This window comes from Schistocerca serialis, chromosome 5, assembly GCF_023864345.2.
Source record: "Schistocerca serialis cubense isolate TAMUIC-IGC-003099 chromosome 5, iqSchSeri2.2, whole genome shotgun sequence".
Classification (NCBI taxonomy): Eukaryota; Metazoa; Arthropoda; class Insecta; order Orthoptera; family Acrididae; genus Schistocerca; species Schistocerca serialis.
In genome coordinates this window covers 597,448,079-597,473,868 of record NC_064642.1, presented here as the reverse complement: position 1 = coordinate 597,473,868, position 25,790 = coordinate 597,448,079, and the positions used below count along the sequence as shown (strand labels likewise).

The 25,790-nt window shown below is 39.2% G+C and overlaps 1 protein-coding gene across 4 annotated transcripts in view; it reads left to right on the top strand.

Moving 5' to 3' along the window:
• LOC126481146 (protein pellino) overlaps nucleotides 1-25,790 on the top strand; it is a 456,082-nt gene that overhangs the window by 405,491 nt on the left and 24,801 nt on the right. For all 4 annotated transcript variants that reach the window (XM_050104703.1, XM_050104702.1, XM_050104704.1 and 1 more), the window contains 2 exons: nucleotides 2,213-2,311; nucleotides 16,872-17,108. In XM_050104703.1, the coding sequence (XP_049960660.1) occupies nucleotides 2,213-2,311; nucleotides 16,872-17,108 (336 nt within the window). The remainder of the gene's footprint in view (nucleotides 1-2,212; nucleotides 2,312-16,871; nucleotides 17,109-25,790) is intronic.

Genomic DNA, 25,790 nt, shown 5'->3' with positions numbered 1-25,790 from the left:
CTGAATACTTAGTGGATTAGAGTTGCCAGTTTGCAGCATATTGTGCAAGAATCTGTCAAGCATGACAGAATCCGTTGTTGTCTTATGAAATAGATGTAGCAGTTTACATAGAAGTATTGTGCTGCGCACTTTAATAGATACCTGAAGCTCATTTGTATTATTCGGAGTGTTTCATGTACAAATACCTCTTAAGAGGGTGTGCTGAAAACTAATGCCTCCAATTTATTTATTCTATTCTCAATATCATTTGAGGTATTTCACATCATGCATATTACTTGGTTGACTTACTTTCTTTGGTAGTGCTAACCTCAACAAGTGTGACAGAGCTCAGAGTGGTTGACTGAAGATGGCAACAGACGACTCGGAATTAAGTTGATGAGCACATTAGAAAAAATCGTCAGATGATACAGACATAGTTCTCACACTAGTAAGGCATATCATATGATATTGTGTACAAGCTGTCATTGCAGAGCTGTGGTATAGAAAATTGTGTGCACAGTGGGGACCTCAAATCAAACTTTCGACAATGACAGTATCAACAAACTGATCTCTTGTTTGGAGAAATTACCAGGGTGACTGTTTCAAAACAAATATGTAGTTGTGAGGTATCAAGAAGCAGAATTTTAATAGTTTGTTTTATTTAAAAAGTTTTAAGAGCTTTTGTGTTGAATTCGGGGGCATTATTTTTCAGCATGCCCTTATGCATTGAAGTTGCATCTTAATTAATTTCATATTGTGTGAACATTTTAATTTTCTGGTTTCTCTAGAATTATTTCTTTAATGCTAATGAGAATACTTCGGTTATTCATTGTGGTATATGCACTTGTATCATGTTTTAGATTTAAAATGTCCCACAGTTATGTTACTTGAACTGTAAGAAATCACTTTTGACAAATAATAATGTTAGAATATCACGTAGGAGGAATTAGAGATGTATTATAGAATGAAGCACAGTGATAACTTATTGACAGAATTTCACTTCTGACCATATTACAATGAGCTGAAGAACGCCATCTGGTTGAGTAAAATGAGCATTAAACCAAGAGCAGTAAGTAGCTCTCATGAAAAAATTTGGTTAAAGGAAAAAATTAAAACTATATTGTTGTTAAAAATCAGGAGAAAAGATTGGTGCTCAATATATTAAATCTCTTCTTCATGAAAATGGTACTGTTGGTCATCCACCAGAGTTGTGCATTATGTCAGTCATTGGCAAATTAAATTAAAATTTTAGGGGTAGAGGCAAGTATGCACAGATGTTAAAAGCTGGTTTTCAGTGACAATGATGTCAAAAGAAACTATAGAAAATACCAAAGGATGAAATTAAATCAGTTATTAAATCACTGAAGAGTAAAAACTCACTTTCAGATCATAAAATATCAAGTAGACTTGTGTAGATTGTTACACCATTGATCATACTAGGTTTCTTTTGCAATGTCTCCTTTGGGTGTGAGCAGTTGACTCCAATTTCCCACTGCACACCTTGGAACTTAGTAATCAGTGAAACAATGCCACGCCACACATCCCACCCTCCCTCATCCCAATAAATAAAAACAAACCATACACATTTAAAATTTAAATGTAAGTGGGATGTTAAAGTCTGTTTCTTCTTTTTATGTAGAATCTTGGCAGTGGTTTTTCATTGAGAGTGTACCTTGAGAGATCCTGTTGTTGCCAGTGTCTACTGTGAGTCTACTTCAGTAAGTTAAAAAAAACAACTGAAAATGCTGTTTTGAAAATATAAAAACCTAGGACACACAGAAATTGTTAAAATCCTTTGGCTGGGAGGTTTAGGCAGATTTATCAGTTTTTGTTGTGACTTGAATATTTCTACAATTAAAGTTGTTTTGGAGTAGGAAAACATTCACATAAAGAAAGTGCACAAAAAGGCAATGAGCCACAATAAAATGGCCAGGCAAATGGGTGGAACACCTACAGGACACAGAAATAAAACAGCTCACAAAATGTGGTGATTGTGTTAAAAAATATATATATATATAATAACTTTAGGCGAAATGTAATTCTTAAAGAATATTTTTGTCTTCCAGTTGAAATGGTATACCATAGTGTGTTTTGCATGCTTACTGTAGTAAGATTTTGTATTGAATTCCATGGATTGACTGTATGCCAGTTCCACTAAAGGATGTCTCCTGTAATAATAATTTGTTATAAAACAGTGACTCTCCTTACACAAGCTGATCCTGCGCTGTTGCAGGTTGAAGATGAAAGTAATGTGCTACAGGATGGTACATTAATTGACCTTTGTGGTGCCACATTGCTGTGGCGTTCAGCAGAAGGTCTTTCTAAATCGCCTGTAAGTATTGTATAACCAGAAACTGATAGTTGTAATATTTCTATTTTTGCAAAAATGTTGGCAGCTGTAGCATAATGCAGTCATAACTTAGTGACATTGTTGGCAATGCAATAAGCAACTGCCTGGTGACAAGATTTGTTGTGTATCTGACTTAGTGCAGTCTGTTTTGTGTTACTCTATTAACTCGTTTAATCTGTAGAAATCACAAAATTAATTCAACAAGTAGTTCACTGGTGTTGTTAAGATATTCTCAGCTCCCAAAAGGGCACATCATGTGGCTACTTCAACAATTGATATCCTCTCCAGAGGTCTTAAACTTCAGTGACTGTTGGCAGTCTGCAAGGAATGGAATAAATGATATGGGTAATAAATCTCTCATTTTCAGCCAACCCCTCCTAGACAGATCCAACAGGTTGATGTGTTCTTGGTGCAGAGTCGTGCCAATGTTCCCCTCATTGTCTACTATCTCTCTGCCCATACATTTTCCATAGGATTTAGGCATGATGCAGGAAAAGGCCAATTAAGAAATCTTATTCTGTTCTGCAAACCACTGCTGCACAAACACAGACATGTGTATAGGAGACAGGCCCCACTGGAAACACTATACTTCTTCAGAATGCAGTTGTCACACTGATGGGGCTATAATATTACTTGTGATGTTGGTGTACTGGGCAGCATCAAATTGACCGTACATCACGTGAAGCAATCAGCCCCAGACTGCCACAGTCACATGGCTACTGGAAGATGACTCATGGAGATATTTCGGCTCAAAACTGACGCCTTATGGTCTTGATGCTCTTACTGGTTTTATCTATCATCATGCATTGCACTCAGGATTGTAATAGTGTGCCTGAACCTCACAAGAGTTCTAGTTTGTTACCATGTAACTGTGTGGATAATTCTCACGTATTATGTCGGACAGAGGTAGTAAATTTAAGTTTTCAACTTCAGGGTGGTGTTCTCCACTAGAATTGGATCTCATTGATTTATAGTGAAAATTCTGTTGCTTCTTTTGTGGGCAATCAGCTGCACATCATCGAAATGTTTTTCTATTTTTGAACCAAGAGACTGTATGTGTGGTGCTGGTGGTGGTGGTGGTGGTGGTGGGGGATTCATATGGACTTGAACATCAGACACTTCACATGATGTGAAGTCTGCATGTTGTTTATTTAACTGCAGTGATTATTTTCAGACTTTTATTTATTTAGTTTAAATGCAGTATACATTTAGATATTACCTGCATATTCTATTTGCAGAAAAGATTTTGTCTCTGTGCTCCAGATCTTTTCCAAGCTCAGTTTCCTGTAATTTTTGAAGTAATATTTCCTTGTCTGCATATTCCCAAAATAAATATAAAAATGTGGCTTGGTGCATTTCATTCACGTCAATGCTGTACCAGAACTTATTAAGTCTGGCCTCAATTTCTGCCGGCCAATTTTTATGCTGTCAAGTGTTGATGGTAGGGACTTCGAAATTGGCCTGAAGCGAACCAAGAAGTCGTGCAAACTCTACCCCCCCCCCCCTTTATCACAGTATCCTTACCCCCAATGGAAAAAAGGTTAAAAAACCACAAAACCTCAACAATTAGATGGCTCACATATTAGAGTGGTTTGTAAATTGGTTCAGGACACGTGTGGAAGAAGTTGAACTTCTTGCACAGAGCAGGCTTTTGTGTATGTGTGTACAAAAAACACTTCTTAAATCGACTAGGGCACTGCTGTACTAATGAGTTTAGCCCCCTCTGGAAGAACATGAAGTGGATGAGAGCTAAATGAGTACTTGTGCTCTTCATAAAAGAAAGGTCCTCCTCACCTATATCTCTCGACACTACCTTGAAAGTATTTGTTGCAGGGTATGTGTAACATAGTTACTGTGAGTTTCCTCCATTGCACTTTTCACATTCATGGGTCAGTTGGCCTAACTAACAACTGTCCCTGTAGGAGGGTGAATTTTAGTACAGACTGTGTGCTACGGGGCCCTTCTGGTCACTACTTCTTGTTCTGAATTCATCTACTAAGCAGAACAGTTTTCAAAAGACAGCTGCTAAGATGGGTGCTCAACAAGGAAAAGTGCATGCTGTATAACAAAGTAGTTGCATTGGAATGTATAGACTATGTCCAGGAATGAGCGGATCGTGTCACCAGCATGATCCACCACAGTACTGATGCATCTGTGCGGAAGTGTTAAGGAGAAGACAGCTTGTTTCATAGTAGTGCGGGACGTTGCTGTAAAGTGGGGGAGAGCTGTACAGTTCTAATGTGATTTAAGTACCAGGCTTCTCGAGACAGGTTGGGTGGCAATGGCAAATAAGACATCATTTAATTAAGGAGAGTGACAGTTCATGAACTCAATTGATCTTTGAAGGTTTCAGGAATTACTGCAAACAGTCACTATTTTTTCTTCAATTTTTATTTATTCATGACCGGTTTCAAATCACCTGGCGATTCATCATCAGATGGTACAGTTTAACAAGACAGTTGCAGTGTGCCAAATCCAGAATGGATAAAAGTTCAATTGATCTTTTCTCTAAACTCGTATATGGAGACAATTACAAGGTTTTCGCAGAATGGTGACAATTGCTCTGTTGCTGTTGTAATAAGAAATGGGAGCTTCCTGACCAGCAATAGAGACACTGTGCGGATCCTGGGGAGCACTTTTCTGAAATCACTACTATTGCCATCCGAAATCTGGTTTTCTTTCACTAGCAAGTGGTGAAGTAGTTCATAACTGTCTCCTTCACACAAACAGTGGTAGCAAAAGACAGCAATAAATTAAAAAAAAATCATACTCATATATACTCGCAAAACAGTATAACATAACCGTATTAACTAACTAGTACATGAATTCATAACTATGAGACGTGTTGAAACATCATTCAACATTCTTGTTTGGAACTTATGAGTTCGCTTGCAGGTTGTGACATTTGCAGGACAAACTCCATTTCAGCAAGAACAACCAAATTGTTAAGAATAAATTATTGTACTTATCTTAGTCTCCTCCAAGTTGAAAATGCCTTTTGTGTTTCCCAGGTCCTCTAAAATGTTGTGTAGAGTATGTTTAGTATCCTCAGTTGTCTTTCAAATAAAAATGCTGGCTGTAAAATTTATTATATGTGCACATTTATTCACTGGTAGACTAATTGATACCCAGTGTGATACATTGCACAATACCAAGTAGTGTTGGACAATAATTATAAATACAGTGTCTTTGGCAAATAGGTTCATCTAAGATCTCTTTTTATATGTAAGTATTGAACTCGACTCTTGATCTAACATACAATCCAAGGCTCATATAATCTTGGCTAATGAAGCAGGTACCTCAAATGGAACCAACTTTGTATTGGTAATATTTTACACTTTGCAAAAAAGTTGTGTACTTCCTTATCTCAGGAGCTAAAGGTATTTGGTGGAATCCTGCAGTTAAATCCAAACTAATCATAACTTTATCAATTAAAATTTATGTAGTAACTTGTAGATGTTTTTCAGCTGTGAGATACACTAATTAAAATGTGCAGAGTCTAACACCAGTCTGACTCCTCCATCACACTTACCAACTAAAACTAATAGGTTGTTGAATTCACTGTTACTTCTTTCAGTGATGACATAGTTCTCAAGTTTCTGTGATTTTTTTTTTTTTTTTTTTTTTTTTTTTTTTTTTTTTTTTTTTTTTTTTTTTTTTTTTTTTTCAGTAGCAGGTATTTTTTTGTGGCCTAAGGTAGAAGGGTTAATGAGGATTTAATCTCGATGCACTCTCAGAATTTTTCACACTACCACGAACATCATTAAACACATTACCTTAATTCTGTAGTAATGACTGTAAAGTTTTTGCTTGTACTACATCTAACCCTTTAGCTAGGGACACCTTTTCCTCAACTAATGTCATATACTCCTCACCTTCACTTCTTCTCTTGTTACTATTCTCAATTAAGTAAGCTTCTTAATCTCAACAAAACAGGTTATTAATTTTGTTGTCTAAATATACTTTATTGTCTTGCAGGAGTTTCTCTTGTGTTGAACTATCATTTCAGCTTTTAATGTACAGGGATCCCTCATTCCAATACACAGCTGTGTTTGCTTTACGTGACAAATCAGTTCCTTGAATGACATGTTTGTGGTGTTTATGTATCACAAGAAAACCATGGTTATACACTGCCCTACTGACTTCAGATGCAATTTGTTTTTTGTGCTTACCTGTAGCTCCCCTGACCTTCAAACCAACCACTAGTGTGTCATTGTAATTTAGTTCCTTCTTAAGTTATTTGCTGAGTACTTTTGATATGCCAAATACTTGACTCCCTGTGTCTATCGTGCACCTCTCTTCCCGTACTATAACTTTCACACTGATGAGCAAAAACATTATGACCACCTGCTTATTTATTCATCTCTGGAACAAAATACACCACTAATTCTACGTATCAACGGTCCGACAGTTTGTTGGTAGGTTTGTGGAGTTATGTGGCAAGAGAAGTCTAGGCACAGGTCATGTAATTCGCGTAAATAATGGGTTGCTAATTTGCGTACACAGTGATGGCACCTGATAGTGCTCTAGATGGGTTAGGTAGGATTTAAATCAGGCGAACTTGGTCACCAAGACATCAATGTGAGTTCACTACAATACTCCTCAAGCCACTGTACTACAGTTCTGGTTTCGAGACATGGACAGTTATATTGCTGAAAAATGACATCACCATCAGGGATGACATCAGGCATGAAGGGATGCAGCTTGTCTTCGATCGCTATTACAGGTCCCATGAAAGCAGAAGAGAATCTCTCCTGTAGCCTACTACTACTCCCACCAGCCTGCATCCATGGCGCACCACACATTTCAAGCTGACATTCAACTTGACAATAGCGTTTGTGGAGTCGGCCAATAACCTAGTGTAGCAGAAATGTGATCACCCGAAGAGGCAACACACTTCCATTGATCAGTTGTGCATTCCGATGGTCATGGTCAACATGTGAACATATAGGGGCTCCCATGTTCAACAATGTACAACGAACAGTGTGTTCTGAAGCACTTGTGTGTACACGAGTATTGTGCTCTTTTGGAAGAACATGCGACAGATCACCATCTATCCTACTTTTCAGAAAAGACAAGCCTCCAAACCCCACATTCCTTGAAGAGTCGTGGATGTCCTACCATTTTGTGCTTAATGGTAGTTTCACTGTCCTGCTACCTCTTTCCGTAGATGCTCATCACAGTAGCACATGATAAAAATCTACTTTTTGTCAAAGTTGCTTATCTCAGTGGATTTCCCCATTTGCAGTCCCTATCTTTGCCAGGGTGATCCCCATCTGTGTCTGCTCCACTTACATACTTCTGTTACTGCGCCACATGCTTGCAGTGCCACCAGGCAGCATCCAATGTTGCGGTGGGCAGCGGTCATAATGTTTTGGCTTATTGGTGTGTATTGACAAATTCAATACCTTTACTTCTATTGACATCAGTCACACTTTCAATTAGTTTAATGCTCACTTCAGAATTGTGATCCCTTTCCATTTTCAGAATGTCTACATTAATTGAATTTTCGTTAAGATTACTCAGTGTTTCTTTAAAGTATTTATAAAATACACTTTAATATTTCTTCCATCACTCTGGATTCAGTTGTTTACCTATTGCTGCCAGTTTTTCCCAGAATGAATTGGTATATAATACTTTTCCAAAAGAATCCAAATTTTGTAAGGAAAACTCACATTCCTTCCCATAGCAATATTTTGTTTCACACGTTGTGAATTTTATTCATTATCTAAATGATCTTCAACCTAATTCCTATCTGTCGTGAGCAGAATTAGGTGTTTCTAAAGCAATAGGCGTAAGATAATCCACATCTTCTGATGACCCCTATAGCATCCAATAGCTTTTCACAGTATCTGGAACTTTTTTCCTTCTTCCCTTAAACTACCATGATAACCTAATTATTCTTCATCTTCAAGTCTCAACCTCTCATCTTTATTTAACCTGCTACTCCTCAGAAAAATATCAATTATCACATTGTGTACTATGGCCTAATCCTTCTGCTCAAGTGATTCTAATTCTCGGCTTTCCTCATCTCGTAGTAAACCCCAAATTCTTAACTGAACAGCACGTGTAAATCCCCTTTTTCTAAACAAAACTCAGTACATACTATTTCTTTTCTGCTTTGGTTGTCTAAGTGTTACAAAAACCACCCCAAAATCCTTGGTTATTGGGGCCAGATGTATTCCCTCCCAGCCCCCATTTCTATCTATACTACAGTTCTGATTTCCTCACTTGTGTTCTCTCTTGGATGCATGAGTTGTTCAGCTGATTGTGCAGTAGTTTTCACACTTATTTGCCCTTGCTATCTTCAGAATTCAGTGGATTACATTTTTCCCGAAAATCTGATGGTAAGTTGCCAGTGTCGTAGATTCTACATGCCAACTTCAATAGGTGTTCGATTGCTTTTACACCGAATAATGTTAGAAATTCTAATAGACTCTTGCCTGTTCCTTCTGCCTTATTTGATCATGAGTGTTTTAATTCTGACTCCAGTACTGGATCCTCTAGACCGATGACCTCACTGTTTGGTCTCTTCCCCCAAACAACCCAACCCAACCCACTCTCTCCTCTGCATTTGACTGTTGAAGTCCCTTTGGACTCTCAGTGCCAGCACCCTTGTTTTTAATTTCACTGAAGATTGTTTTGAATTTTCTGTATGCTGAGTCAGTCCTTCCAGCCTTCATTTCTTTCTCAATTTATTCACATCTTTCCTGCTGCCGCCATTTGAACTCAGCAGCCCTGCACTTCATATTTATTTCAGTCCTAAGTGATTATCTTTCCATATTGCTGTCTTTCCCTGAACATTTTTGCACTTCCTTCTTTTGTCAGTCAGTTAAAGTACTTAGGAGTTAACTTCCTTGGACCTATGTTCGACTGCCCAACATCTGTGATTGCCCTTTTTAGCGATGTCCACTCTTCTTCAACTTATCTTCCTTCTCTGGTATCCCATATCACGGTATTCACATTCTTAGCAAACTTCAAACAGGTTTCCTCATTCATCAGTACCTCAGTATCTTAATTCCTTCCACACTGATTTTCTGGATGAAACTCACAATTGTCAGCCTTCTGTTCATCATTACTAAATTATGATCAGAGTTTTTGTATGCTTACAGGTACACTATGCAGTCCAATATCTTATTTCAGAATCTCTTCCTTATTGTGGTGTAAGCCAGCTGGAATCACCTTGTCTGTCCTGTCCTTTCATACACAACATCCTCTTGTGATGCTTGAACGTAATATTTGCTGTTATCATCTGAAATTTATTACAGAACTCAAACTGATATTTCTCCTCTCTCGTTCGTACTACCAAGCCCATATTCTCTCATAATCTTTCTTCCACGCCTTACCCCACAGCTTCATTCCACTTCTCCATGATAGATTTTTGTTTCTGTACTGAATTACCCTTTCGGTATCCTCATATACTTCGTCTCTCACTTCATCTTCTGCTTGCGATGTTGGCATGTATACCTGAACTATCACTGTTCACATTGGTTTGCTGTTGAATGTGACTAGAACAATCCTGTCACTGAACTGTTCACTGTAATTCACCTTCTACCCTACTTTCCTATAACTCCCATTATACCATTTTCTGCTGCTGTTGATATTACCCTTTATTCATCTGACCATAAATTCTTTTCTTTTCCATTTCACATCACTGACAACCACTGTATCTAGATTGAGCTTTAGTATTTCCCTTTTCAGATTTTCTAGTTTTTCTGTAACATTCAAACTTGTGACATTCTATGTTCCAACTTGTGACATTCTATGTTCCAACTTGTGACATTCTATGTTCCAACTAGTGGAATGTTACTCCTTCATTGATTATACTATCTTTTTCTTATGCTCACTTCCCCCTTGGCAGTTCTCTCCCAGAAACTGAATGGGGGACTAATCCTCAGTCTTTTTCTAATGGAGAGAACAACATGACTTTTTCTCAGTTATAGGCCACATGTCTTGTGAATACACATTGTGTGTCTTTTATGCTGTGGTTTCTGTTGCCTTCTGAATCCTCATGCTGTTGATCATTTCTAATTCTTCTGCCTTTTAAGGGCAATTTTCCACCCCTAGGGCAAGAGAATGCCTTGAACCTCTGTCTGCTCCTCTGACCTCGTCTTTGATAAGGCTGTTGGCAGTATGGAAGTTTTCAGCCACCATTGCTGATATTTTTATTCGAAAGTTGAGCAGTGGCTTGGTTTGAACCTGGGACCAAGGAAATTTTCATTACTAGTAAGAGACACTACCCTCATATCACTATTGTGCTGTAAGTTTCCTCCACCATTTATTCAGTTCATTACATATTTTAAAACACAGCTATAATTTTGGTTTGTGAACAAAAAATGCCAATCGTAAGAAAATAATTTGATTGGTATACTCTTAAGTAAAATAAGTATCCTGGATAGTACAGTAGAAATGCGGTAATCCGGCAACTTTAGGACCTAGACAGTGATAAACTACCGATAATGCCAGATTACTGCATGTCATCTAAAAATAGCTGTGTATAGTATGTGAGATGCAAGGTAAGCAGTGGGCATCTGGCCTTTTATTGTTTATTGTACCATCTCTGCTTCTGTTAAAGTGATAAAAGGTGTACAACACTGTACAAAACAACATTCTAGAGAACAAATGAAAAAGCTTTATTATATACATCCTGTAATGTAATTTAAAAATTTTATGTTATTTTCAGGACAGTGCAGTATTAGATGTAGAAAAGCACTGTGTGTGTTTTATACTTCAATAAATACAGTCTTTGTATATTTCATTCACTTGAAATAAAAACTAATTATCTTCTCTCTCTCTCTCTCTCTCTCTCTCTCTCTCTCTCTCTCTCTCTCTCTCTCTCTCGCTCCCCCCCCCCCCCCCCCCCCCCCCCCCCCCACTCTCCCTCTCTCCCCCACCTTTGGATCACTTTTCATCTTTACCTGCCAAAGTTGAATGAGACTAACACCAATGTAGGGAGTGAACCAGAAAAAACACACAAAACTTGAAAAACAGTGACCATTTATAAATTTAAATTTAATTTACAATCCCAATAAAATAAAATTGGCACCTGACAAGACTTCTAAAGAATACCTTTCAGAGGTATTACATATGAAAAGTGATAAACAGATCAAAAGATACAACTGACAATTGTTGCAAGAGTATATGTGGGCCACATAAATGATCACAATAAATTAAACAAATACATGAAAGTGGAGGTATAGATTGAAACAGACAACATAAGAAACAGTGGAAAACTGTGAAGGTTAAGTGAACTTTAGAAGAGAGGCAGTATTGATCTGTATTTGGTCATTTCGTATTGCATCAAGACAGTGGGACAGATGTTTGTTGATTTCAATCAGATTAAGCTTTTGCTCTTTGTTTGCTAAGTGAAGGACATGCAATGGCTGGTAGCTGTGACCCTCACTCAGCAATAATTATCCAACCTCCACCTGTGTTTTATGTTTAGCCTAGTTAGTCGCTCCTTGTCTGCTGGATTGTCCAATAAACAACGTACCACAATCAGGATAAGTAGTTTCGTGAACTCTACTATTGGGCAGCAATTGGATTTATCTTTGCTATTGAAAATACACTAGGCTGTGGTGTTCCTCACATAAAAGGAAATACTGTATTTCCAGGATTCCAGTGCTTCACTACACCCTCTGAATCCATTGGTTAGGTATGGGATTGTACACCATTTCATGCAAACATTGAAAGAAACAGCAGAGCTAGCATGAAGAGGGGTGTAAGTTTGTATTTTTGTTCCCTATGAAAGATTTAGTCAGCCAGGACAATATTTTGCAGCCATTGCTTGAAGCAATAAATTTTGTCTAACTCTCTCTCTCTCTCTCTCTCTCTCTCTCTCTCTCTCTTTCTCTTTTTAGTAGGAAGTTATTACTGTATCTATGTCTCTAGTTGTAGTTTGTCTATAAATTTTCGAAACAATGTGTTTCTGTACTCATTTCTGCTGTTACATCTAGTAAGTTTATGAATTTCTTGCCATTCTGAATTCTTCATATTTTCATGTTGACTATTTTAAGTTAAGAAAAAACATGTTGAGTTGTCTTGTAGTGCCTATCCACATACTTTTCGTTTAAAGTTATTTTAGGTCATAAAAATGAGCAATGCTTTCTGAAATTGTGCTGATTTGTGGGCAGAAGCTGTTCTGTCTCAAAAAAAAATTTATTATATTCAAACTGAGAATATGTGCGAGAATTCTGCAGCAAACTAATGTTAAGAATATTGATCTGTAATTTTGCGGGTCCTTTCTTTCACCTTTCTTATATACAGGAGTCACCTGTGCTTCTTTCCAATCACTTTGGACTTCATGGTGGGTGAGAGAGTTGTGAAAAATGCAAACTAAATAAGGGGGCAATACCATAGAATACTCTTTTGTAAAACGTGATTGGGATTGTATTTGGACATGGTGACGTATTTGTTTTCAACTCTTTCAGTTGCTTCTCTGTGCCAGGGATGCCTATTAGTACATTCTCCACACGGGAGGCTGTTCAGTGGTCAAAAGATGGTATGTTTGTACAATTCTTGTGATGAATGATTTCTTAAATGCAAAATTTAAAGCTTCTGCTGCTACACCATACAGGTCAATGAGTGACTGGATATACACCTTAGACCTTCTTAGTAATTTTACATAGGATCACAATTTTCTTGGGCAAGGTATTTTGCTAAGGTATGAAAGTGATGGTTGTATGCTTCATGCATTGATCTTTTTTTAGATGTAGGAATCTCCACTAACTTCAGCATGTCATCATTTGTGCATTCTGTTTTGAACCAAGAGGGCAAAAGCCTTTCCTTCCATAGCATTTTCTGAATCCTGTTGTTAAATCGCGGTGAGTCTTTTCCGTCCTTAATCCACTTACTTGACATACTTTTCCAGAGAATGATTTACAGTGTGTTTAAACTTTGCCCACAATTCCTTTATGTCCATCATATTGGAACTAAGTAATGTCCATTCACTGTCTAAATTGTGATGCTAATGACTACTTGTATGTTCTGTCTAGCAGAATACTCTACTAGCCTTGTTGATAGTTTTATTAACTTTTGTACACTTAGTCGCTACAATGACATGGTCACTAATCCCTGTCACTATAATGACATTGTCGACGAAGTCGGGACATTGTCGACAAAGGCAGGCCTGCTTGCAGCTACAAGTTCTAAAATTTTCCTGCTGAGTGTGGACTGTTGAGCAACGTTTTTTGTAGGATGTGTTCAAAAGTACTTTGCAAGACTGTCTATATCCTCTGCAATGAATTCATAGACGTCCCAGTTTACAAAAGTTGCCTACAACTAATATGGTATAATCTGGTATTTCTGCACTAATTACTATGGACTACTTCTGAATGACTCTAAAACTGTCAGTGGAATTGAGTAGATGGTAAAAAATTCTTACAATTGAGTTGTTTCCACCTAGACCTGTTACGCTTGACCAGATTACTTCATTGCCACACTCAAATTCGACCCCAATAGAGACAATATTTTTGTCAGCTGCAGAGAAAACTCCCCCTCCAATGGCATTTAATCTGGTTTTTTGATATGTTTCGTAAATGGCTAATTATCTTGGAGCTTTCTACTGTGAGCTTCAGCCAGCTCATGGTCCCAAGAATAATTGGAGTGTGAGAGATTTCCTGGAGGGCAGTAAATTTAGGAACTTTGTTACCAATACTTGGATAAATTGCTGTTAAAATTTTGACAGTTGAAGCGTCTTTACTCTGAAAGTGGTTTGATTTTGCTATCTGTGTGTTGACTGGCAAGTGTTCATCAGAGTACCTCAAATTACTGTCTAGCCTAGAAAGCCCCATGTGCATCCCACAAGAACTCTGCTACTCGTGTAGCTTATTCCTTTGTTAGTGCACCCCCTAACACACAAAGGGACACCCTTCGATTCCCTCTTGATAAGGTAGGTCCAAAAATCTGTAGCCAAGGCCATCACAGAGCCAACGAAGCCTTTGATTGAAACCCTCCACTCAGCTTTAAGCCAAAAGACCCTGACGAACTGTGAGAATGATGCTACTGATTGTTAGCTTGGCTTGCACCCTGCGTGCGATGCTGACAGCCTTCACTGTTTCCACCAGCTGCCTGTAATGGCCTCGGAACCCAAATGGCAAGGCATCTTTAGTGCCAGTGTAAGCCACAACTTGCAGATGACTGCACCCTTCATGTTAGATAGCTGCAGGCAAGGCTGCCTCCACATCTTGGATGAGGCTTCTCCCTCCTGGCAGATGTACTGAGTGGTCGTCGGCTTTCTTTCCAATCTTAAACTGTACTCCCCGAAGCGGCTCCATAACATGCCTAATGTTGGAGCTGCTGATAGCTAGCAAACACATGCCCCCATGTCTCTACTCAGACTCTACTCAGACTCTACTCAGATTCTGCTGAAGAAACGGCCACCTCTCCAATTACAGGGCAAATAGGCAAGGCCAGATGACAAGCCTCCCAATTGACCCACCATCTCAAGTGATGCAAACACATCACCATTCGCCACTCACCCTGCGTGAGTGTGGATCCGCCACATTGGGTACAGCATAACCTTTGGGATTAACAAGAGACATCTGAGGTGTCCCATATGATACACCAGATTCTCCACCCCACGTTACATCCCAAAGCAACAGCATGAAGACAGCTGACAATAGCCAAAAGCACATTCGGCTGTTGGTGACCTGCGGCCAGCTCCTCCTGCATCCTACCCGTCCTATCAGGACTAACTGAGTAAGTGAACTATAAAAGCACGGACACAAAACTAGATGTGCAAGTTATTACCCTCCTGGTGATCTAACAGGACGGAGAAGATTATCTGTCGCAAACAAGGTAGTCGTAAACTACGTGTTCCAAAGCAATTCCCAAACAACTAGTGAGGTCACTCCTATGTGGCTCTTTGGTATAATCTAAATGGATTTAACTTGGAAAAAATTATTTTCCAGTACAAAGGAAAACCCAGTTGAGAAAAGTAATAAATTACATGACACAAGGGCTGGTCAGTACTGCTTCAGGAAGCAGGTGCATGCATAAAAGGTGACAAACTATTTAGATTTCAAAAGTAATAGTTCCCTCCTATCGTAATTGACTTTACTAGTTGTGTGGGAATGGCATTGGAGCACATAGTTTACCGCTGCCTTGTTTGCCTCATATAATCTCCTATGTCGCTGTTAATATGGGTTCATTAACTGACCATGTTGGAGACAGTTGTGCTTACTATTCTAGAAGACTGTAATGTATTCAGTCAGTGCAACATGATTCTCTCTCTCTCTCTCTCTCTCTCTCTCTCTCTCTCTCTCTCTCTCTGTCTTTGTGTGTGTGTGTGTGTGTGTGTGTGTGTGTGTGTGTGTGTGTGTGTGTGTCATGATTTTTTTTTTTTCTTCATTTCTTCTGCTTCTGTAAGAATGCCATCACTGCTCTCCTTTACACCTTCTCAGTGTTTTGAGTTTCTTTGTTGAGCTTAGGACTGAGGTACCCACTTAGCTACCTTCAATTAATTCAGAGTCCTAAACAAGTTCAATTTTTTTTTCCTCTGGATTCGTGTTCACTACTTACGACTGCTTTCTCAGTCCGCCAGTTCCACAAACCATAACACTGATGGTAATAGAAGATTCATTGCCAATCGCCAGTCTTCGCTAATTTGTCATCTGTCTCCAATCAGCATTCTTCGCCAACTCGTTCTCCAAGGAAATATGGGGAAAATGTGGGAACAGAACAGAAACTGAACTCCAGATACTTTCCTTTTCTGACAGTTCATCACCTGTTGACTTTCACTAATCATTTTGCTTAATTGACTTTTTCTGAAAAGTGTTTCATTAAATTCTCAGCTGCTACTTAGGACTATGCAAGGCTTTCCAAATTCAAAAGCTACAAGAAAGAACTCTCCATATCAAATGTTCAAATAATGTATGTGAATGCATCCGGATAATAATCTTGACAGTTGCTGATATTTCGAAATATTGGCAGTTGTCGAGGACATTATCGGGCTGCATTGTTTAAAACTATTTGCACACACAGTAAACTTTGTTATAGAGAAGTTATAGTGCACCTGAATGAAAATGTTTCGTTTAAATCTCAAAAACATTTTATGTTGCTGATACATAAATGGAATGATGTTTCCATTAGTTGTATCCTTGTACTTCGGCATTGAGATTAAGTTAGTGATTTAATTTAATAATGAGATGTTTTTAATTTTTTACTTAAAACATTTGGAATTTGGACTATAAGGCTGTTATCTCATCTCGTAGGAATCTATACTGATTAGAGTGGGAGCAATATAGCTGGTCAGTATTTACCTTCAAGATGCAAGATTCTATTTACTGCATAACTACCTCAACAACCCCCCTTCCCCCACCCCTATCCCCTCTTCAGGAGAAATTTCTTTTTGTTGTAAGTAATGCGACAACTATGGCATGTAAAATTGTATAAATGAATTGTGTGAAGATTTTATTTGTATGCTATACATTTTTTATCTTTCTTTTATCGTCTCAAATCCTCTGTACATATGATGATTTTATATTTTTTTCATGTTCCTATATAATGTTGAACTAATGTTTATAAATTTTTAACTTTTCAGACAAAATCGCACTTGGAGAAAATGGTTGATGACTTAAATGCCGGGCGACCCCAATGTCCAGTTGGACTAAACACACTTGTCATACCACGAAGAGTGACTGTGACAATGAATGAATCTGGAGCTGTAAATGAAAACCAGCAACCATATGTGTACCTGAACTGTGGCCATGTCCAGGGTCATCACGATTGGGGACAAGAGGACGATTCTGAAGCTCGTCGCTGTCCAATATGTCTTGAGGTACATGAAAGCAGCTATGATATATAACAAAATGTAGACAGAACTTTAGAAAGAATAGAAACATTGTCTAACAATGAAAGCTTTCATAGAATTTATTATTCGTGTGAAAAATTTGTAGTTAATTGCAGCATGTAATGTCTCAGAATCATCTTAATGTTAAATTTATGTTGAATTTTATACAGAGGCCTTCATTATTGTATGGTACTGGCTGCACCCTGATGTGTGGTGTTACAATTATTCTGAGAAATATTATTTCTCATGTTTGATTGATTAAACTCTGAAACACTGGCTGTCGCTTAAATAACTAAAATATGGAGGTTCTGCATTGACAGATTCAATGTTCAGAGTTACTGTTTTCCATTAATTTTAGTTTAACATTGTTCTTTTCTCTTAAATGTATATACTATACATAGTCAAAGATGCTGAGCTATTGCAGTACTTTCTCCCTTCCCGTGCTGCACTCTTACTGTTTTGTTTTTTCTTTCCATTTACTTGATCTATAGGGCAGATTCAGTTTTGGAAACCTGGCTTGTCTATAGCACATAAGTCACGGCTGTTCCCACTTCTTTCTTCCTCGTCTGCCTCCTCACTTTACCAACATTATTTTACAATACTTGTTTCATTTAACTCAAATGTGGGCCCCACATCTGGATTTTACCCCCACTTTTGTGATTTTTTTTTTTATAGAAATGCGAACTGTACAAGCAGAGCTGCCCAATACCTAAGATGGTAGCTAGTTCAAATAGAGGTCGACAGCTACCTGAATGCATGTAACCCACTGACTACACAGGAAACACATGATTGATACCCAAGCTGTTACCTCCCAGAGCATACCAAGGAGTAGGTGTCTGTTATTTTCGGACACTGGCACTCCAGCCAATGGCCATGAAGCCAGTTGGTCATTGCTATGTCTGGGTGGTGTGTGGTGAGAGCCCTTGACCAGAGTAGGCAGCATGATCTACATCTACATGATTACTCTGCAATTCACATTTAAGTGCTTGGTAGAGGGTTCATCGAACCACAATCATATTATCTCTCTACCATTCCACTCCTGAACAGCGCGTGGGGAAAATGAACATTTAAACCTTTCTGTTCGAGCTCTGATTTCTCTTATTTTATTTTGATCATCATTCCTACCTATGTAGGTTGGGCTCAACAAAATATTTTCGCATTTGGAAGAGAAAGTTGATGACTGAAATTTTGTAAATAGATCTTGCCGCGACGAAAAACCTCTTTGCTTTAATGACTTCCTTCCCAACTCGCGTATCATATCTGCCACACTCTCTCCCCTATTACGTGATAATACAAAATGAGCTGCCCTTTTTTGCACCCTTTCGATGTCCTCCGTCAATCCCACTTGGTAAGGATCCCACACCACGCAGCAATATTCTAACAGAGGACGAATGAGTGTAGTGTAAGCTGTCTCTTTAGTGGACTTGTTGCATCTTCTAAGTGTCCTGCCAATGGAACGCAACCTTTGGCTCGCCTTCCCGACAATATTATCTATGTGGTCTTTCCAACTGAAGTTGTTCGTAATTTTAACACCCAGGTACTTAGTTGAATTGACAGCCTTGAGAATTGTACTATTTATCGAGTAATCGAATTCCAACGGATTTCTTTTGGAACTCATTTGGATCACCTCACACTTTTCGTTATTTAGCATCAACTGCCGCCTGGCACACCATACAGCAATCTTTTCTAAATCGCTTTGCAACAGATACTGGTCTTCAGATGACCTTACTAGACGGTAAATTACAGCATCATCTGCGAACGACCTAAGAGAACTGCTCAGATTGTCACCCAGGTCATTTATATAGATCAGGAACAGCAGAGGTCCCAGGACGCTTCCCTGGGGAACACCTGATATCGCTTCTGTTTTACTCGATGATTTGCCGTCTATTACTACGAACTGCGACCTTCCTGACAGGAAATCACGAATCCAGTCGCACAACTGAGACAATACCCCATAGGCCCGCAGCTTGATTAGAAGTCACTTGTGAGGAACGGTGTCAAAAACTTTCCAGAAATCTAAAAATACGGAATCTACTTGAGATTCTCTGTCGATAGCGGCCATAACTTTGTGCGAGTAAAGAGCTAGCTGCGTTGCACAAGAACGATGTTTTCTGAAACCCTGCTGATTACGTATCAATAGATCGTTCCCTTCGAGGTGATGGTAGATATCTTGCACAGTGAGAAAACCCAAGTTATAAGCTAACAGCCGTAAGGTGTCAGCAGTCTCTCCAGACAAAAGTGAAGGTTTCAACATGTATAGTTATTCATCCGAGAACTTACCCTCCTGGTCCAAGCCGTGAGAGAAAGGCCAAAAGAAAGTGGACTGCAGAAACTTCCTCCCCTCAGTTCCTGTTTAGCACCCAGACTGACAGAGGGTCCTATGTAACTACCAAGCTTATGTTCTTTGTAGGTAATACTGAAAATGTGTTTGGATATATCGCTTCCTCAGTAAACTATGAAGTGGCTCTGTCTTAATTAAAGCAGCCACTCCTACTCACCTCGAGCATCATTGTCATGCAAGAAACTTGATGATACATCTCTAATCATAAAATCCTATAAGAGCCTTAAAATGGTACAGAGATATACATTTTACCAGGACTTCATGTTTTAGATGGATGGAAACTATGGGAAAACTTGAAGTGAGGGATCCACTTCATCTACATAGAGGCCCTCCAACAACAAGGTTGACACTGGAGCCTTCAACATGACTTTTTAGGGGGTTCACTGCCTGTGAAAGTTACAATCATTGTCAGTCATTGTGATGTGAAGCCATTTTTCCCACTCCAATGGGGTATTTTAAGCGCCAACACTTTGGGCGTACATTTTTACCACTTTATGAGGAACAATGCTTTGGGCATACATTTTCCCCATTATACAAGCAACTCGCTTTGTGAAAAGTATGCTTGGCTGCTTCATGAAAACTCTGTCATTCTGTCTATTTTGTGAAAACAATTCCTGCCACTGCCCCCCCCCCCCCCTCCCCCATGCTTAAAACAATAAAACCCACACTTGATTCCAGAAGTGTGCTGTCTTAACTACAGAACATAAAATACAGGGGCATCAGGTCTCTGATCACCTCTGATATTTTGAAGCTCAAAAGAAATTAAAATTTCTCAGACATCCTATCCCACTGAAATCAAATTTTGCAGCTACTTTCACAACCTAACCTAACCCAACCCCATTCCCTCGACATTGACCTCGACCTCTAGTGGTAGAGTATGTAAATTAGCCCATGGGACTCCAGTGGTTCCTCGACTCCCTGCACCCAGCTAGAGGAGCAGTGTCATCCTCACTATCTACCTGTCACAGAGCTCCCTATAATTGACAAATTAGCACCCAGACACTTGACAGTGGCCTACGGAGTCATAGACTGTGTATCACAGAACTACTTGCTCCTCTTCAGTTCCTACTGTCACAGCAGACGAGCCTTTGCAAGAGTCCTGATCCTCTAAACTAGTTATGGAGAAGGTAATTCAGATGACCCTGGAAGCACTAGATTGCCCCTGCTTCATTGGTCTGGAAACCTTTGTTCATTGATTTTGTTCCACCCCCAAATGGTGATGCAGGGATTTTGGGATGCGACCTGTCCTCTTGGCCTTCATGACTAAGATGATGAGCTTAATGTGATAATTCAATGTAATTGCAGTGTGTATTATTGTCACCTGTCACAGACCTGCAAAAGCTAATGCCGCCCTCTTCTGCAATCTTTGTTAATGTGTTTCACTGCAACCATTCTCTAATCCTTCAACGGTACTGTGCTTTCTATCAGGGCAGACCTGAGAGTCTGTGCATTGGTTTGCAAAGATGTCATCAGTGAGTGGACTCCCCTCTGTACCACCTCCAGCAATAACCCTCTGTGAACCCTACTTACCCCCAGACAGTATGATCTTCGTAATGACTGTACCCCTAACCTGCTTCATTGCTATCCATGACAACTTTCTTACTGTATAGCTTATGATCTCTTCCAAAATCTTGTGGATTCACTGTAGTAGTTGCTGCTCGACAATCTGTATTATAGCGATAGCTTTACATCCTGTCACTTCATTGTGAATGCCGTATAGACCAATTGTTACTTTGCATCTCTAAAGGGCCAGCCAACTGTTGTATACCTCTGTCTTCACTTTTATCCAGTTTCCATCAGACTTTATCGATAAGAATGTTGTAGAAATTTCCACCTTACTCACCCGTACTGCTATTCTAGCAATAGCCATTTCATCATCAGTCAGTGGTGCTGTGGCAGAAAAAAGATATTGCAACCTCAATTCAAGACTATTAAATGATACTGTAATGTCTCAAGCAACATCCTTTGCAGGCTGCCCTTATCATTTTTAAGCAGCTCCATGCAATTTTTTGCTACATAATTAAAAACAGTAAGAAGGCATGCTGGGAGTGTTGTCCCCTCTTTGGGAAGTAAGTGTCTTTAGCCCAGGTTTGGACCAAGCTTAAAAGGTTGTTGGGCTGCCAAAGGTCAACAGCTGTTTTGGGTCTCCTCCTTCATGGTGGTATTTATACTGATATATTGATCCTTGTTGAACACCTTGCGGCCCACTTTGTGATGGTGTCTGCCTTTTCTTCATACCTGACTACCTTTCAAACACATAAAACTCCTTTCAAATTATAAAGGTAAGTATAGACCAGATGTGGATTAAATTCAAAGAAAAAATTGTATTGATAGCAATTGCCAAATAAATTAACAAGCAACAGAGCTGATCCCTCTTGCTACACAAAATGGGTCAGAATGTTGCAGAAACAGTGAAAAAGCATGCCAAATTTAAATGAACACAAAACCTTCAAGATCGGTGACCTTTTACAGAAGCTCTAAATTTACCATGGACTTTAATGTGAGATGTTATAATAGTTTCCACAACAAACCTTTCTCTCTAAACCTGGCAGAAAATCCAGAGAGATTCTGGTCTACGTAAAGTGTGCTAGCAGCAAAACATAATCGGTACCTTCTCTGTGCAATAGCAATGGAAATGCTGTTGATGACAGTGCTGCAAAGCAGCAGAATTTGAAACAAGAACAGCTGGCAACATGAGCAACTTGGCAGTAGATATCCTCAGAGTATTGAAGCAACTTGAATCACTTATAAAAGTAAGTCTTTCAGTTCAGACTGTATACCTGTTAGGTTCCTTTCAGAATATGCTGATGCAATAGCTCCAAACTTAACAATCATATACAACCGCTCATTGGACGAAAGATCTGTAGCTAAAGATTGGAAAGTTGCACAGATCATGACAATACTTACGAAAGGTAATAGGAGCAATGCACTGAATTGCAGTCCCATACCATTAACATTGATATGCAGCAGATTTTGGAACACATATTGTGTTCGAACATTATGAATTAGCTCAAAGAAAAAGGCCTATTGACACACAGTCAACGTGGATTTAGAAAACATTGTTCTTGCGAAACACAAGTAGCTCTTAACTCACATGAACTGTTGAGCACTATTGACAAGAGATTTCAAGTTGATTCCATATTTGTGGATTTCCAGAAGACTTTTGACACTGTACCACACAAGTGGCTTGTAGTGAAATTGTGTGCTTATGGAATATCATCTCAGTTATGTGACTGGACTCGTGATTTCCTGTCAGAGAGGTCACAGGTCGTAGTAATTGACAGAAAGTTACCAAGTAAAACAGAAGTGATGTCTGGCATTCCCCAAGGTAGTGTTATAGGCCCTCTGTGTTCCTTATCTACTTAAAGATTTAGGAGACAATCTGAGCAGCTGTCTTAGGTTGTTTGCAGATGATGCTATCATTTATCGTCTAGTAAAGTGACCAGAGGATCAAAACATATTGCAAAACGATAGAAAAAAATATCTGTATGGTGCAAAAATTGGTAATTGTCCCTAAATAATGAAGTGTGCGAGGTCATCCACATGAGTGGTAAAAGGAATCCGTTAAATTTCAGTTACATGATAAATTGGTCAGATCTAAAGGCCATAAATTCAACTGAACACCTAGGAATTACAATTACAAACAACTGAAATTGGAAAGAACACAGAGAAAACATTGTGGAGAAGGCAAACCAAAGATTGCGTTTTATTGGCAGAACAGTTAGAAAATGTAAAAGGTCTACTAAAGAGACTGCATGCACTATGCTTGTCTGTCCTCTTTTGGAGTACTGCTGCACAGTCTGGGATCCTTACGAAATAGGTTTAATGGAATACATCAAGAAAGTTCAAAGAAGAACAACAGGTTTTGTATTATCACAAAATAGGGGAGATAGTGTCTCTGACATGCTACAGGATTTGAGGTGGACATCATTAAAACAAAGACATCTCTTGTTGTGGCAGAATCTTCTCACAAAATTTCAGTCACCAATTTTCTCTTCTGAATGCAAAAAAATTTGTTGATGCCGACCCACATAGGGAGAAACGGTCATCATATTAAAATAAGGAAAATCAGAGCTGTTCGAGACTGGAATAATAGAGAATTATTGTGAAGGTGGTTTGGGCCCTTAAGCGTGATTTGCAGAGTATTGATTTAGATGTAGATGTAAAACAAGTTGTAGACATCCCTCTGTCATTTACTTCCTGTAACCCTGACTTATATAATGGACCTTTCAGTGACTGGGAAACTTTTCCGAGTTTTGACTTACCTCATTATAGGGGCCTAATCCTTGGTTAGATTCATAGTCAGGTAATTCAGCTTCTGAATGTGGCTTGCAGACTCCATCTACTTGGGGTCTTCAACCATATATGGCTGAAAGGTGTTTTACTTTTCCGGTGGAGAAATAGTGTTACCTCAGTCTTTAAGTTGGGCATAAACCCAACATCATTCTGCAGCTACTGACCCATTAGCCTCAACAAGCCCTGCAGACTGGTTGGAAGAATGGTAGCTTGACGATTCTGCCTGGTTCTCAAATCAAAGGGCCTATTGTCCCCCTGTCAAAGTAGTTTCTGTGAGGGATGACCTACAAAGGACCGTCTAGTTAGGTTGGAAATGGCACTCTAAATGCCAAGATCTTACTACAGCCTGTTTTCACCTACGTAAGGCATGTGGCATTGTCCTATTTCGCTTACCTTGCATGACCGATGTTGCCTACCGCCTTCTATTCATCGGTTTTTATCCCTCCAATAGTTTTGTATTACTGTTAGTACATTGCTCAGCTCCTTTAAGCATCCAATTTACTGAGTTTTCTTTCCCCCTTCATGCAGGGATGTTGAACCCGTGTGTGCATTTTCCAGTTGGAATGCACCTTGAGAGACCCTGCTGGGACCTACACCCATCCTGTTTAGCATGCTGGCCATGTATTCTCTTGCATTCCTGCTTGCTCAATACCTAGACCATTAATTACTACCTATTTATTTCAAGTACCTAAAGTTTGTTGCCTCAATGGCCTTTCAGCAATCAGTTTTTCTTAGTTCTTCAGAAATATGAGAATGTTGCCTTCCATTACACTGATAGCTCTGAAATCATGGACAGGACAGGACAGGATATGCTTTTATTTCTCCCAGTAGTAAGGAAAAACATTCATTGCTAGGAACATTCTGCATCTTTGTGACAAAGCTGATAGTCATTTATAGAGCCCTGTGCTTTAAACAGACCTCCCTCAGCTGCATTTTTAATTGTATTTGCTTGATTGGTAGCCTTCAGGCTGTTGGTCGATGTTTCTTTTCTAGCTGTATGTTATGTGCTGTTCACAATCTTCTCTATGACCTATATTGCACTACCTGCTTAGTTGTCTTTCTGGGGAGGGGTGGATGATGAACTGTCAGGAAAACACACAAACACACACACACACACACACACACACACACACACACACACACACAGTATTGGGATTTCAGTTTCTGGGATCTACAAAATTCCTTGCCAGTGTGGCAAGGCTTACATCAGTCAGAAGACACACACTCACAGTACACGAAAGGTACGTTGAACATGAGCGCCACACTCACCTTTCGCAGCCCAATAAGTCAGCCATAGCTGAGCATTATATTACCACAGGAAACACTATGGATTTTTCTGCTACGAAAATATTGGTCCCAGCGAGAACTTTTTGGGATTCAGTAATTAAAGAAACTGTGGAAATACACCTAGCACAACATATTACAAATCATGACGGCAGTTTTCAACTGGAAAAGGCTTGGGACCCAGCAATCTCTCCAATTTCTTCAGAGACAAGACAGTTTATTCATAGTGACACATCTGGTGACATCTGATGTCTGGTTTTCAGCGATGCGAACGCGCATTCTGACAGAGAGCAGACGTGTAGTTTTCACCTTTATGCATGCACCTGCACACCACAGATAGAACAGTATTTCCAGAGGACATGGAGTTCGATAGAGGACGCTACTATGGCAGGTGCCAATTCGTTTGCCCCCCAATTTTTGTTGTAAAGCCGATGCTGGGAACATGCAGTCTCCAGTGATGGACATTCAACTGAAGATGGCTGAATGGTCGCTAGCCAAAATATCGTGGCAAGAAGTCAACATGACCCAGCTGCAAAACCGAAACCTCATCGAACATTCAGTACACTGGGAAAACTCAAGTATCACAATTACTTTCTTCATTAAACTGCATATAAGTAAAATTCATTTTAAATGAAAATACGCCACTTCCAACTTTGTCCTTTTTAGTAAATCTTTTTTCATTAAATTCCCTGATATAGGTGACTAACTAATCTCTGTTCGTTGGTATTAATACAATGTACAATGAACTG